We start from the raw sequence: 14,971 nt of genomic DNA, 5'->3' as shown, positions 1-14,971 counted from the left end.
AGTTTCAGAATCACAGGGCCCTGTGCTTAGTTAGGAATGGTACCTGGCATGTCTCTTCAGTTCTAGGGGAAGAAAAACTGAGGCCATCTGGGGGCAGCCACAGGGCGGAGGGCCACATACTGTGCATCCGTTTTCTCTGGCCCGTGTGTTTCTGCTCTGGGGTGACGAGAATGCCCAGAGCCATTTCAGGCCCTGTGCGGGGCAGGTTGTCCTTTAGTCCTAACAGTGGGAGGCTTGAGGGACCCTGGGAAGGGTGGTCTGTGAAGGTGAAGGCGGCTGAGAAGAGCTCTACACTGCCACCCTGTGTCTGCATCCTGCAGGGAGCCCGCCGAGCTCAGTTTGGTGTCTAGTGGATGGACATGTGGCGTTTGGTGGGTTCGAGTAGATGTGTACTGTGGAAGAGACAGGACGGGGTGTACCTCTGAACCTCCAGGCGAGAGTGCAGATTCCAGGCCAGGCAGTGGTTGTCACCCTAGGTGACATTGCTGCTGACAGGGTGGCTTTATGAACTGACTGATTTGACATGTGCATCTGGGAAGCTTGCTGGGAAGCCTTAGCCTCAGTGCCACCCGGCCAGAGCAGGAAAAGGAGCAGGCCCAGTGTGTGATGTGTGCTTTACCTGCCTTCAGTTGTTCTGTATCCAGAGCGCTTTGTCCTTTGCTCAGGGCTGGAATGTCACACGTTTGTGCTTGTATTTTCTTCTCAGTCCTTGTGGAAAATGAAACAGTGACAGCCACGACAGATGAGTAGTGTGGAGTGAAGGTTGAAATGTACAGGCGTGGTTGAGAGTGTGGGACAGGACAGAGGGACTGCTGTCTCTGTGGGGATCCTGCAGTGACTCAGAGTAACCGTTCGCCTCCCTCCGCTTACTAATCTCTCTGTCTCTGTCCCCCCCCCACCACACATCAGTGCTAGGGATGGAGCCCAGAGCTTTGCACCAGCTAGGTAGATGCTGTGTTGCTGAATTAGTCCCTTTCCCTCCCCTCCTATGTCTAGTGCAACAGGTTTCTTTCTGGCTGTCCTTTAGTCATCTTTCTGATTTCCTTTGAAAACAGATCCAGAAATGGAGGCCATTGTCTGCTTGGATGGCAAATTCCTCTCTTCTCTTGACAGCTGTTTGTCCTGCATCTTTGTGTCTCTGAGTGTCCCTTGTGTTCTGGGAACCAGCAGGGGACAGGTTCCCACTGAATAAGTAAAACAAAACCCAAGTCCTTGCGCTGTGTTTGGATGTGAAGTCTATATATACTGAGTGTGTGTTAGAAGTAAAATTACCCAGTGTAAGCATTTCTGCCCAAGTTTGTATTAGGTTGAATTGGTGTTTCCTCTCATAACCATTCCTTTCCCATTCTGTGCCTTTGACTCATTCCTGTGGCCTGTACTCTTCTGCCCCCAGGGATGATGGTCTTGCCCTCTGTAGATGCTTACAAGTAAGGGGGCTCACCCCTGTGGGTGTCAGTGTGTGGGGACATTACAGAGACACTCTTAGGTCTTGGGAACAGCTGATGACTTGGTGTTTGGAGCTGGCCAGCTTCTCTGTTGAACTTGGTTTGCTGAGGGACACGGATGGCGGGTGGCGCCTGTTACCCAGCTGGGGAGGGGACAGCTGAGTTCCAGGAGCACAGAAGAATGGGAAGACTTGGTAGCCAAGAGCAGGTATGAGGAACCCGCCTCTCTCCAGCCATAGTTCCACAGAACTGGGCCTACCTGCCGCCTGCCCAGCTGTGTAAATTGTAGGGTTTGAGCTTTGAAGTTGCGCTCTCTGGAAAGGGCCATAGGGCCTAATAGAATTGCTCACCGCCTCCTGTAGCTGAAGAATGGGTGCCTTCATTTTCCCACCCCAAGGTTAGGGGAGGAGAGTAGGTGCCAGAGAGCTCCCTGGCCTGTTCTGCCTGGAGTTTTCCTTATATGGGAAACTGTCTGAAAGACCACCATAGAAAACACCTTGGGTCCAGGACTGATACTCTGCACCGAGTTTTATCTCTGCAAGTCTTTATACTTTGTTTAAATTATATTTTGCTAAGCATTTAAACTACTTTATAGACCTCGTAATACTTCTGAATACTTCCGTGCCTATGTTAGCATACAGATGTTAGCGTTCATACTTTCTCAAGGCTCTTAGCATGGAAACTTGTCACTGCCTGTTTAGTCGGTGTTCAGATGTGCTCTGTGCTCTGAGTGACATGCGGCATTCCTCTTCTGAGCCATCTTAGTGGAGGAATGCTCATTCACTGTCAGGCCTCGTCAGTGTCTCACAAAGATCTGCTCCCTCACTGTCAGCATTTAGGACCTGGGATCGTTGACTTTTATTCTTTACAAATTTATGCCCTTGTGGGGACTTAGGTGGGCAGGTGTGACTTACCATGGCCAAAGCATCATGTGAGCAGGCATCCCTTGTACTGTAACCCACCCTTCCCTAGCAGACATTACTGCTGACACCTCCTCCAGGAGGGCTGGCCCACATGCATCTCTCCTCCCCATGACACAGTGTCTGTCGGTGGTCCAGGCTTGTACACATCTCTCCTCCCCATGACACAGTGTCTGTCGGTGGTCCAGGCTTGTCCACATAGCTGCCTGCTGTGAGCTCATGGATGTAGACAGCCTTGCCGTGTCCAGAAGATGTGTTCACAGTACTCCTTCCTCCTGAGTGCTCCCTGAGCCCTGGGGGGATGATGCGGAGCTTCTGTTTAGGGCTGAGCACTCAGCCATTTATTCTTAGCACTGCAGCCAGTTACCAGGCTCTATGCGAGTGGTCCCTACTGTACACAGCCGAGGCGGCTACAGACAAGGCTGAGGAGTGCTGTCCTTGGGTACAAACATATTTAGAAGGCAGGTTGATGCCATGGTCTTAAAGCAAGACAACAGTAGTTCATTGTGACCATCCAGCCATAAACTTTTGACCAGGTTTACACTACCAGGCATATTTCTTCCCCCTGGAAAGGGGCTAAAACCCAGGCAGAAAACAATTGGTCGTTACTGTGTGAGCAGGTTGGTATTGTAGCTAGCAAGGTCTACACCTGGGTCAGACTGTTGGCGCTTTTCTCCATCACCAGATGAGAGAGCATCTCTGTGAAACCAGCCAGGAGGAAGGAAGGCAACTCCACGCATAGCTGCTGCTTGTCTCTAGGCCGTTTTCTTTTGAGTTCCTTTGCCAGTCCGTGCTGGCCTCCAGTGTGAGATGCTCCTGCCTATCAATCACTCTCCCTCCTGCAGGTGCTGACATGGTAGGTGTATGTCTGTGACATATGCACCTGCTCGTAGTTTGATTCTAGTTAAACAGTTTTGGCAAGGATTCTGCATGAAGGTATTCTAATTTCCCGTAGCATTTTGTGAGAGGACACTTAGTGTCTACCCCTCTGTCTTTGGAAGTGCTGAATTTAGGGGTTTGGTCTGGCGCTGCTTGTATTCAAATGCTAAATTCTGTTCCTCCAAGATCTGGTTGCCCTCTCAAGGATGAGGATCTCCTCATGTACCCCAGCTTTTGTTGTATAACCCCCCCCCCAAAGTTATCCCTGACTAGGTGATAAAGATCCCTCCAGTCTGGGCTGGGCAGAAGTGAGGGGGGAGGGACAGGTTGGTTCCCCGGCTTGGGGTCTGAGACAGATAAAAGCTGATGTACATGAGGATCTCCTTGTCATCCTCGAGGGTCATCCAAGCCTCCACGCACAGCTGCTGGCTTCTCTTACTGATCTGTGTCCTTTTGAAGGCTGCTTGCTAGGGTCTGTTGTCCTCAGACCTTGTGCTCAGTCCTGCTGGTGAGCACGGTGAGGTGTGCACAGATTGGGACTGGAAACCATGTGGCTGGTGCAGGAGAGCAAGGCTTACAGAGTGCTGCACGGAAATGCTCCCTTTGACTTATGTGTTACTCTTCCACTCACAGGCTTCCCTTGGAGTTTGTGTGTAGTCTGGTTAAAGTGATATTTGAGTTATTTATCACTGCTGTGTCCAGTTGTCAGGAAGCCTGTGAGCTCTACTTGCACACTCCTTCCTTACCACCGTCTCCTTAGATCTCACAGACATTTGAGCTTCTCCTCTCCACAGTCTCTTTGCTCCATCCATACGGTTCTGTGGCAATACTAGACAATCTTGTGTTTTGTGGTCTGTGGGTTTTTCCCCCACTTAACCCCCCGTCCCAAACCAAGGTTTGACCTCAGGGCCTCTTTAAACATTGACAGGCAAGTGCTCTCCCACGGATCTGCTTCCTTGATCATTGTCATTTTATTTACCTTTTTTTTTTGAGATATAGTTTTATTCTACAATAGAGCCTGCGTTGGCTTTGAACTTGTGACCCTTCCTTCCTCCTGTGTCAGCTTTCTGTGTAGCTGGGGTTATGGTTGTGTGGCACTATGCCAGGCCAGAAACCTGTATTTCTTGATTTAAGGGTAAGGACATCACTACTGTAGTTGCTCCTGGGGAGCTAGCTGCAGGCCTACTGTGGCTGTCCCAGCTCCCTGGTTCACTTTACTGGAGGGGTAGGGCTGCATTGCCCCCGTCAGTGTTCCCACCTCACCTCCCACCCTTTCCTGGTACATTGGAAGAGCAGGCTTTATTTGGGATCATGGCTGCTTTAGCACCTGGTTTCATCTAAGGCATAAACACCAGTGCAGGTGGGCTGCTTTCAGATCAAGACCGTGGCCAGTTGGCCTCCTCCTGCCTTCTGAGCCTCATGCTGACGGTGCCTTTTAGCTGTACTCAAGGTGCATCTTGTCAGTTGCTTCTCACAGGTGTGCCTTGGTCAATTCATTTTCTATGTGGTACTGGTGATCCAGCCCTGGTCTGACAGACACACACTCCACCACTGAGCCACATCCTCAGCCCTCTGTGGCTCAACCCTGTGACTAGCCTGCATGTCTGTGCCATCATGTAGGGGCAGAAAGAGCTGGTGGAGAGTCTAGAGGGCTGTCTAGGAGCAGGGCCTTGGCTAGAGCTTCTCACACCCTCTCCTTCTTCCTGAACCAGCGCTCCTGCGCTTCGGCTCTGCTCACCGGGATGGGATTACCATCCCCTCTTCCTCTCAGTGTCTTTCCCATGAGCTCAGGGACACCTGAGGCTGATCTGCTCGTAGGAGCCAGTGTAAAGAGGGGTCAGGTGCTGCTCACCTTCTGGAAAAGGGCTCTGGGTTCAGGTGCAGCTGCTTGTGGTTCTTGATATCACATGGCTTTGTGGGACTGTTCCCAACTCCATTAGTATTTTAGGACTCCATCTGCTTCCCCCAGTAGTCTTCTAAAATCTGATGCCTACTGCTTGCAGCCCCTCCCTGCTCCCTCCTACCTGACTCCCTCCCTCCCCCACTTAGCTCACTTCTCACTTGAGTGTGCTGGAGGAGGAAGGAGAGGTGTTTGCAGTCTTTACTTGCTGTTAGTTTGGTTGTTAATGCAGTGCTCTTACTGCCTTGTAGAGCTGTAGATGGTGTCAGTTCCCTTGGGTTTAGCCCAGGCAGGTGTTCATGTCTCTGTTCAGGTTCTGCTGTGGTTGGGTTCAGGTCTAGTGATAGGCAGGCTGTGCCTTGCCAAGTAGAGGTAAAGACTGAGAGCCAGCTGTGTGGGTGCCTGTGTGGCTGCAGTCTCCTGGTGTCTGAAGCGTCCCACTCCGCTCCTTTATGTTCCGGGCAGAGTTCAAGTGGTCTGAGTCAGATTTTATTTCCCCTGTGTGTAAGACGTTTGAACAGGAAGGTCTAGGCTGTGCATGCACTGGTGTGACATTTATCCTCAGCAAGTTTATTTCCACTCTGCCTTGACTGGATGCTGTCACTGCCCTAGCTGTGCTTTATGAAGGTTTCTTCTAGGCTTGGGAAGGGTGCAAAGCCAGCAAAGTGTAGATGAGTCCTCTCTGCTATGGTGTTTGCATGTTGATGAAGTAGATCCACAAACGGAGTAAGAGTTGATTCTTATCTTAAAGGGAAGTAACTTGTTTAGGGGCATCTTAGGTGAAAGTGTTGTGATTGCTAAAGCCCTATGAAGCCCTATTTTTATCCCTGAGGAGCAGTAGGTGGAATTGAGTTCAGAATCTGCAGGAGCAGGGATGGATGTCACGGATTAGTGTGGACATTTGCATTGCGCTTTAAATAGCGCCACTCACTTACCATTCACCATCAGTCATTCTTGTTCTGAAATCAGACGCTACTTGACAATATGATGGGACAAGAATGTATTTTTAAACCTTGCAAGCAACACTCCAGAAATATCTGCCAAGACTCATGATGTGTGTGTGTGTATGTGTGAGAAAATATAGCTTCCTCATAAAACCCTTGTAGTGGAACTGGTTGATGTCAAGGTGTTGGGGTAGTGTCCTGTAACAGGGTCTTCATTCCTATTGAGATGGTGGGAGGAGAGGCTCCTCTCCCTGGCACTTTCTAGGTGTAGCCAGATAATGACACCATTTCGTCATTAGGTCTGAGTCACTGCTTTGTTTGCTTTTAGTTCAGTATCTCAAGGTGCATTGCATCAGTTTCGTGGCCAGTGGTGTTTATGTTTGTGTGGTCAGGATATCCGCGCACGACAGTCTGGACGGGCTCTGTTTGCATGTGCTGCTGCTGCTGCTGCTGCTGCATCTTCTGAATTCTAATTTATATGCTGTGTGTAGGTGTTGGCTCCTTTATGGCTCTCCTTCCTCTGTCTAGCTTGGCTTGTATCTTGGTAGTCTTGAGGCACTGTTGTCCCTCAAGAAGAAGGAGGAATGTCCTCTTGTCTGCTGGTGTGGATGTCACTGGTGACTCCTAATAAATACATGGCACAATGGCTTCCAAAGGCGGCCCTGGCTTCCTGTTGCTTGCACCAGGGAGCTTTATGGTTGCAGTGAGGACACAGGGAGTCCAGGCTTCCTCGCTCGCTCCCTTGCAGCGGTGTTCCCTGTGACCCACATTCATGCAGCAAGCTGCTTCTGGAAGCTGACGTGTGACACTGTGGGGCTCTGCTCTTCACGCCCTGAGTATAGAGCGTGTGTGGACACGTGTGCTTCCCCAGCTGCCCGGGGTGACACCGTGGAGTGGAGAGGCTCAGTATAGGCCAGGGTGGAAGAGTCCTCTTCTGCCTCACAATCTGTCACCTACTGAAGGACACAGTGGGGTCCTCTGGGTAGGAATGCTCCTCACAGCAGATTAGCATACATTTGGGTGACCTCCCTTCCTCTGAATGTCTGTGAAGCCTTAGCTGCCAACACTATATAAGTACTGTGTTTGAGATTTGGGGTGGAAGGGGACCCTTGTTTGTTAAGGAGTATGACAAGCACTTACTCAAAATCACCTTTATTTTGAGTCACAGCGTCTTGAGAGTAGGAGACACTATGTTAAAGTTCTTTTGATCTAGGTGGTCTGATGTTTCTGAAAGTTTTTTTTGTGTTTGGAGTTGGAAGGTCTCACCTTGCTGACTGACACTGCTTGTGTACACCCCCTCCCCCACCCCTGTCTTTAAGCAGAGGCTTCTCTGACCACTTCTGGCTGTAGTAGTTGTCCTGATAGGAAAGTTCTGGGTAAGATTGGTTTTTAGCAACTATGCTAGGTAGGCTTTTATTTGTCCTTCTGTTCTTTTGATTGAGACAATGTTACAGGGGCCACAGGTGACCAGGTACCTTCGTGCCAGCTCACAGGATCACCTTGATGGTGACAATTTTTTAGGCAGACACTGGGCAGTTGATACCACATTTTTCCTGTTTCATGTATTTGTAAAAGAGCTAAGCCTGACACTGCATTTGCATACCATTAACAACCATAAAATTAGGAGTATGCCCAGGCAGAGTACTTTAGAGATATAGAAGAAGGTGCGGCAGGAAGTGGCATTGTAGAGTCTTCGGTGGCTTGAGGAGCCAGGGTCCCAGGCTTCTGCTACTCCTGGATAGAAGGACCGTCATGGTAGGAGATGGGCAGGCAGACCTTCCTGAAGCAGATGTACCTCTGGTCTGCATGGCAACAGTGGCCTACTCCTTCCGAGTACTGTAAAAGCCAACCTCCCCGCCAGCCTGTGGGGTTGGCTTCTTGGTGAAGCCCAGAGTGTGTCTAAGGTGTGCATTCTGTCCTAGACACCTCATGGCTCTGGGCGCAGTTTCCACGTGTCACTGACTGGCTTGTGAGAGGTGTTTGGGAAGCTCCAGGGCCTCTCTCCTGGTTCCTTTGGCGCGAACACTCTTTGCATTAAAGGACTTTTGCTTTTTGTTGTCTAGATTGCTGTTAGGGAAAGTAATCTGTTTTGCTCCTTGGAAAACCAGTCCTGTCTGAATGCTCTCAGGCTTAGAGTGTGCCTTCTGGTTTGTCTCATCTCATTGTTGGGTTTCCTGAGCAGGAAGGTAGCGAGCGGTGGGCTCACTGAGTTCTGACATCATGCCGAAGCCCATTCATTGGCAGCAGATGCAGTCAGTCAGGTGCTCTGTGGCATCCGGGTAGGAGAGCTATATAGTCCGGGAATGACAGGAAGCTCCCATGTTTCACGTCCTGTTGTTCTGGGGTTTGCGACTTGCTGTCTTGCCATAATGAAGGTAAGTGGACGTTCGTGTCTGTTTCTTGGGGAGTATGCTGCAGCTTGAATTTCCTGGGTGCAGGGCTAGAGCAGAGCTGAAGGGTGCTCACCAGTGCCACATGTAAAACTAAGGGAGCTTCACGTTTGCAGGAGGAAACAGGCCTAGGCAGCACAATCTCATTCTTTAAAAGATATAACTTAACCCATATGTGACCCTTAAAAACCGGAGCCTGGAGGTGAGCTTGGAGTTCCCATTTGGGCTGGCATTCTGTCAGGCACAGGTATTACAGCCTGAGCATCAAACCATAGCCATGAAAGTTCTGAGGGCTCTGTGGGAGGGTCAGAGAAAGACTGTCCCGAGGAGACCGTGGGGCAGACATCACTTTAGCCTGTAGGGCTTTATGCTTTGTTTGGTTCTTGGAGCTTTCAGCAACATCTGTTTTTGAACTGTTCTGACTCTCAGCCTCTTTCTTCCGATACATCTGACTCTGGATGGGTGACCCACAGATCCCTTCAGTCCTGGTCCAGTGTACATAACTAGGCAGTGTGAGATGTGTGGTCTGGCCAGCCTCCTTGGGCTGGACGCTCTAGGGAGGAACGCACATCATCCTTGAAATTTTCCTTGTGATAAATGTACTTGGGGGATTTCTGGGAGCTCAGTGAGGCTCAGGCAAGCTCCTTCAGGAAGGAAGATGAGTAAGGCTCAGCAGGAAGGGGGGAGGGTGTGGGAAGGCAGGAAGGGGCGGAGGAGGGAGTTCCTGGCACTGTCTGAGAAAGGCTGCAGAAGGAGGGAGGAGGGCAGAGGTGCAGGGTCAGCCCATAGGTGCTTATCCCAGGGCAGAGAGTCAAGAGAGAAACAACATGGTATACATTTTGGTATCTTAAGCTTTTTTTCCCTATACTTTGCACCAGTGAGGTTTTTCAAGGATACAATATTAAATGATTTGGCTATCAAACTTAATTTGTATAAGAATTGTGTTTCAGCATATCTGTGAGCAGGCACTTTCGTGCACACACTCCTTAAAACAAAAGCCTGATGTGTTCAACCGGGTGATCTTTTGTACATTTTCTCTCCTAGGTTTAGGTGGGTGGTACATCCACATAACACACAAGTGCTCATACACTGGTACACATACACACAAAAGCTCACACAGTGGTACACATACACACACAAAAGCTCACACAATGGTACACATACACAAACGCTCACATGCTGGTATACATACACACACAAAAGCTCACACAGTGGTACACATACACAAATGCTCACACACTGGTACACACACACACAAGCTCACACAGTGGTACACATACACACACAAAAGCTCACACAGTGGTACACATACACAAATGCTCACACACTGGTACACACACACACACACAAAAGCTCACACAGTGGTACACATACATAAACGCTCACACACTGGTACACATACACAAATGCTCACACACTGGTACACATACACAAATGCTCACACACTGGTACACATGCACATATGTCTACACACTGGTACACATGCACATATGTCTACACACTGGTACACATGCACATATGTCTACACACTGGTACACATGCACAAATGCTCACACACTGGTACACATGCACAAATGCTCACACACTGATATGCATACACAAATGCTCACACACTGATACACATGCATAAATGCTCACACACTGGTACACATGCACAAATGCTCACACACTGGTACACATACACTATGTTCACACATTTGGTTTTCAGATGTCTTATACCCAAGCTAGCTCATGTGTTTTCTCTCCTGTCTTAATCTCGTGCTGTGACTGACTTGAGGTCATAGTGGTTAGGGAGCTCTGGATCAGTGTGAGCTGCTTACAGTCTGAATTCTTCAGAACTCTGTGCAGAGGCCTTTCCCCTGTCTCTCTTCTGGGATTCACTTTATCTCCCAACTGTTCTCTGTGCTTTCCTGTGTCTGCATGTGCCTTGTGTGCAATGGGGTGCATTTAGTTTACCACCCTTCCATGCTAGAGGAGAACATCCTTGGCATGTCCATGGCCTTTTATAGTCTAAGGAGGGAGATTACAAGCCAGTGTGAACCTTTACTGGTACTATTAACTGTTGACTCCTGGCTCACATCCTGGCTTTTGCCTACCTGGATAGAAAAGGGAGCAGAGTTGTGTTTGGAGCTCTCCCAAGGGCTTGATACCCCATAAGGAATGCCTCACAAGGGAATTCCAATGGGCTCCTTTTTCAGGGAACTTCCGGGAGGCTGTGCTGTCTCTTGGGTGTTTCAGACCATGTGTGCTGACCATGTGAAACCTCATATTGTTGGGAGAGTTTCGTTTATTCTGTGCTAGCATAGAACTTGATACTAATTTTCTTGTTTTATCTTCTTTCAGACTTTTGATGCAAATGATTTGTATCAGGGGCAGAACTTTAACAAGGTCCTCAGCTCCTTGGTGACACTAAATAAAGTGACAGCAGGTAAGACTCTTAAGTGTCCTCAAGGTGAGGATGTGAAGGTTCATGTCTTTGGTTTTCTGACCTCAAGGTAAATGAGCATTATTGCATCGAGAGAGAGGCTGCTTTGGCATTGCCCCCTTTGCTGATGCTGTTCTGTGAGTCTGGGGTTGTGAGTGCACCAATCCCTGGTGCAGGGAGTCTTCAACACTGCCCTTTACCTGAGCCCCACATGTCCTGCCTTCTGACTTGAGAGCAGGAGTGGGGGCTGTTGGTTCAGAACACTGGGGTGTGCCACTGCTGGAGTGTGGCTGTGTCTTCATGGTACATGGTTAAGATTTAGAGGATGTAGCAGGTTCACACTCCTCACCACTCACTATGGTGGTGTCTTAGTCAGGGTTTCTATTCCTGCACAAACATCATGACCAAGAAGCAAGCTAGGGAGGAAAGGGTTTATTCAGCTTACACTTCCACATTGCTGTCCATCACCAAAGGAAGTCAGGACTGGAACTCAAGCAGGTCAGGAAGCAGGAGCTGATGTAGAGGCCACGGAGGGATGTTACTTACTGGCTTGCTTCCCCTGGCTTGCTCAGCTTGCTCTCTTATAGAAACCAAGACCACCAGCCCAGGGATGGCACCACCCACAAGGTGCTGGGTCCTCCCGCCTTGATCGCTGATTGAGAAAATGCCTTACAGCCGGGTCTCATGGAGGCATTTCCTCAAGGGAGGCTCCTTCCTCTGTGATGATTCCAGTTGTGTGAGGTTGACACACAAAACCAGCCAATACAGTTGGTTTGCAAGCTCCTTGTTTAGTGTGACCTTGACTGGTCAGTGGTGGGCTGGACTCTGGTAGGCTCTGCCAGCTGCTTCTGTGTGTGCTGTTGCACCTGACACAGTCTCAGTGCTGTTGGTCTTCAGAAAGTACTAGCTTACCATTATATGACACGTGGCTGTCCATCCCTGCCTCCATGCCGTGGCATGCGGTCTTGGATAAGGGCATGTGTGCTGTGTGCTGTGTGCTGGAGACTTGAGTGCCTGGCCGTTCCCTGCTGAGCAGTTACTGCTCTCCAGATGAAGAGCCCGTTTCTCTAGAACGGTTTGCAAACTGTTGAGGACTGCTCTAGAGAACCAGTAAGTGAGTCGTCTCCACATTGTTCCTGGAGAGCTGATTGGGGAATGAATACATCATTTGTGGAGTAGAAGAATCTGCTCTTTGTTACGTGTAAATGGCCGGCTTTGTTGTGGACTTCGGGTGTGTCCTTCCATGCTGGCCCAGTGTTAGACCCAGCGTGTTGAGGGCGCTTGGTACCCGGGTCTTCAGCATTTTCTCTGTGTGCATCACCTTTTCAGACATTGGACTAGGAAGTGATTCTGTGTGTGCCCGGCCCTCGTCACATCGGATAAAGTCTTTTGATTCCCTGGGATCCCAATCTTCACACAGTAGGACTTCAAAATTGCTGCAGAGCCAGTACCGAAGCTTGGTAAGTAAGATGTCTTATTATTTGATTCAACGGCATTTTGGGCACGAGGGTCTGCAAAAGAGCTTGGGAGGATACTTGAGCCTGTGCAGACGGAATGTGGAACACCGTGGGGTCCTGGCATTGCTGGGTGGCTCCTGCTGTGTGTGGTAGCACATGCTTTTCGCGGGATTCCCTGATACTGGGCCGAGTGCTTCTGGACACTTGTTTGTTTGGGTTTATCTCGAGGGCTGCAGCTGCTCATGTAGAGTGGCAGTGCTTTGGCGTCCAGCCCTCAGGCAATCACAAGCCGCTGTGCACGTGAGTTGGAGAATAAACAGCACACACATGCCCAGGCCCGGCTACACGAGGGATGATGCAGGAGCCTGCCGCCCAGAGAGCAGGGATGATGCCGGGAGAGCAGGTGGGGCAGGCACTGCACTGAGGACCACATCGCTCGCTCAGAAACGCTCAGGGTGTTTACCTGGGTCCCTGCCTCTGTTTTTAACATTCCTGTGAAGCCACCCGACCCTCAGTCCGTTAGCAAACCCTACAACTTCCTTTGTGAGTGAAACCGCGGTCCTGTTAAGTCTCTGGAAGGACTTGCTCATCTGACTTACAGCAGGAAGCTTCCAGTTTCATGGAGACTCTTGGGGTATCAGGACTGCCATCCCACTGGCTGGAAAGATTGCATGGTGGGGGCACCTGTTAATGGGTGCAACTCCCTTAGAGCAGAAGACTAAAGGCAGCTCTTCCTCTGCCTAAAGCCTGCCCCTAAGTCTTCCTCAGTCAGCTCTGTCTGCCCTGGACCTGAGAATGGTGACCTCCCCTCCCCTTCCTCCCCTTCCCCTTCCCTCCCTCCCCCTCCTCAGAGGAAAACTTGTGAGGAAAAGCTAGAGTGTGGAGGAAGCCAGGGAGGCTGACAGCAGGTATATGGGGGAGATTGCAGCCCCTAACCTGTCCCAGTGCTGCTGGTGGGGATGGCAGCCCTCGTTCCCCAAGAGGAGATACAAAACGTCTCAGAAAAAGAAGCCCCACCATTGTCATGGTGAAAGGGACAACAGGTGTTTCTTGCTCAGAATCTAAGTGTGGATTTCTGACATGTTCCTCTTATGCTTTTAAAAGCCAGTTTATTCTGTGTAGGCTCCTCTCAGCATGGGCTGTGCGTGTGCTGTGGGTCTCCCTACGTGCAAGATGCACTGTTGTGCTTTGTCTTTTGAACTCTACTGATGCTGTTGAATGTCTGGGTCTGCGTGTCTGTCCACTGATACCTAAGTGTGGCTGTCCTCAGTGTGGCTCTCAGCATTGGCAGGGTTAGTGTGAGCATAGCTCCCAATGTCTCCTCATCTCTGGGAGGAATGACTAGATTGTAATGACATTTTCTCCTTGGAGCTGGGGACCCTAGACTCCGGTGTTTCTCTAACACTGCTCTGGTAACAGTCTCCAAGTTGACAAGCTGGGCTGTAGGAAATTATGCCAAAGCCTCTCACAAGGTTTTATTAGTACAGCATCCATGGAAGATGGCCAAGCTGCTTAAGTGCGTTAGATTTCACCCCCCTGGGCCGTTTTCAGACCACTCGGGACATCCGAGAGCCAAATGCTCTTTCTGCTCTGTCAGCTTCCTTTCGTCTGGAGTTGCTCATCACTGATCATCATCCATGAGCACCCTTTTCTGTTTGTCAAGAATTTCCTGAATGGAATGAAGTCTGCTGTGCAGTGGGGGACATCTTCTGTTGTGTCTTTGACACTGTGGCAAGGGTTCCTGCGAGGTCCTGTGTCAGTCTGCTGTCCGGGTGGGTGGAGGGCCAGAAAACACCAGTGTGCTCACCTGGGGCTACCTGCTGCTATTCAGTGGGGAGGTGACCAGGAATCCTGGCCTTGGCTCATCCCAAGATGCAGGTAAAACCAGCCCACAGTGTAGTAGACGGTGTATATGCTATCTGGTCCTAGAAATGTAGATGCAGAGTTTGTGGATTGACTGTTTCTGTGGCGGTGGGGAGAGGCTGGTCTAGGATTTTGTCGCTTTGGTCCCTTGATGGTAGGTTTATATTTCTCAGCCTCTCCAGCGCCTCACCAACCTGGGTGAAGAAGAGATGATTGCTTTACCCCCACCCCCACCCCCACCCCCCTCACCCCCTGCTAACCTGACCTTCTCTGTTCAGAGACCTGGAAGTGCAGTCTCTGAGCACTGCACTATCCAGGATGTGAGGTGTTATTTCTCTGTTACTGTGTCCAGAATAAATGCTTGTTAGAATCTTAGCGCATAGGTGCGAGTCTGATGAAATAAGGGTCTTTGTATTGATGGGCATGTCGCTTGGGGTAAGTTTGTACAACTGTTTTGGAGATTAGTTTAGAAATATTGTTAAAGTTTAAATGTTTTATGAATGTTCCAGTACTAGAATTTAACATAAAGACTTACATTTGCAATGAGAAATGGATGTATGAATATTTTTAACGGAGCCATTTGTAAGATACAAGAAACACTGTGTGGAGTACACAGACAAACACTGGGAATAACCTAAACACTAGTGGCTCAAGTGGACACTGTTGGAGGCTTGCCCACAGTGTAGAGATTAGTTTTCAAGGTAGAGATAGTCAAAGTGATGAGAGAGGGAGGGAGGGAGGGAGGGAG

The 14,971-nt window shown here is 49.7% G+C and overlaps 1 protein-coding gene across 3 annotated transcripts in view; it reads left to right on the top strand.

The window, feature by feature from the left end:
• Nucleotides 1–14,971, top strand: part of Arhgef7 (Rho guanine nucleotide exchange factor 7) — a 106,681-nt gene that overhangs the window by 42,556 nt on the left and 49,154 nt on the right. For all 3 annotated transcript variants that reach the window (XM_032919254.1, XM_032919253.1, XM_032919256.1), the window contains 2 exons: nucleotides 10,822–10,906; nucleotides 12,233–12,363. In XM_032919254.1, the coding sequence (XP_032775145.1) occupies nucleotides 10,822–10,906; nucleotides 12,233–12,363 (216 nt within the window). The remainder of the gene's footprint in view (nucleotides 1–10,821; nucleotides 10,907–12,232; nucleotides 12,364–14,971) is intronic.

This window comes from Rattus rattus, chromosome 13 (genome assembly GCF_011064425.1).
Source record: "Rattus rattus isolate New Zealand chromosome 13, Rrattus_CSIRO_v1, whole genome shotgun sequence".
NCBI classification, from domain to species: domain Eukaryota; kingdom Metazoa; phylum Chordata; class Mammalia; order Rodentia; family Muridae; genus Rattus; species Rattus rattus.
The sequence above is the reverse complement of the archived record's forward strand: the minus strand, read 5'-3'. Positions and strand labels throughout refer to the sequence as shown.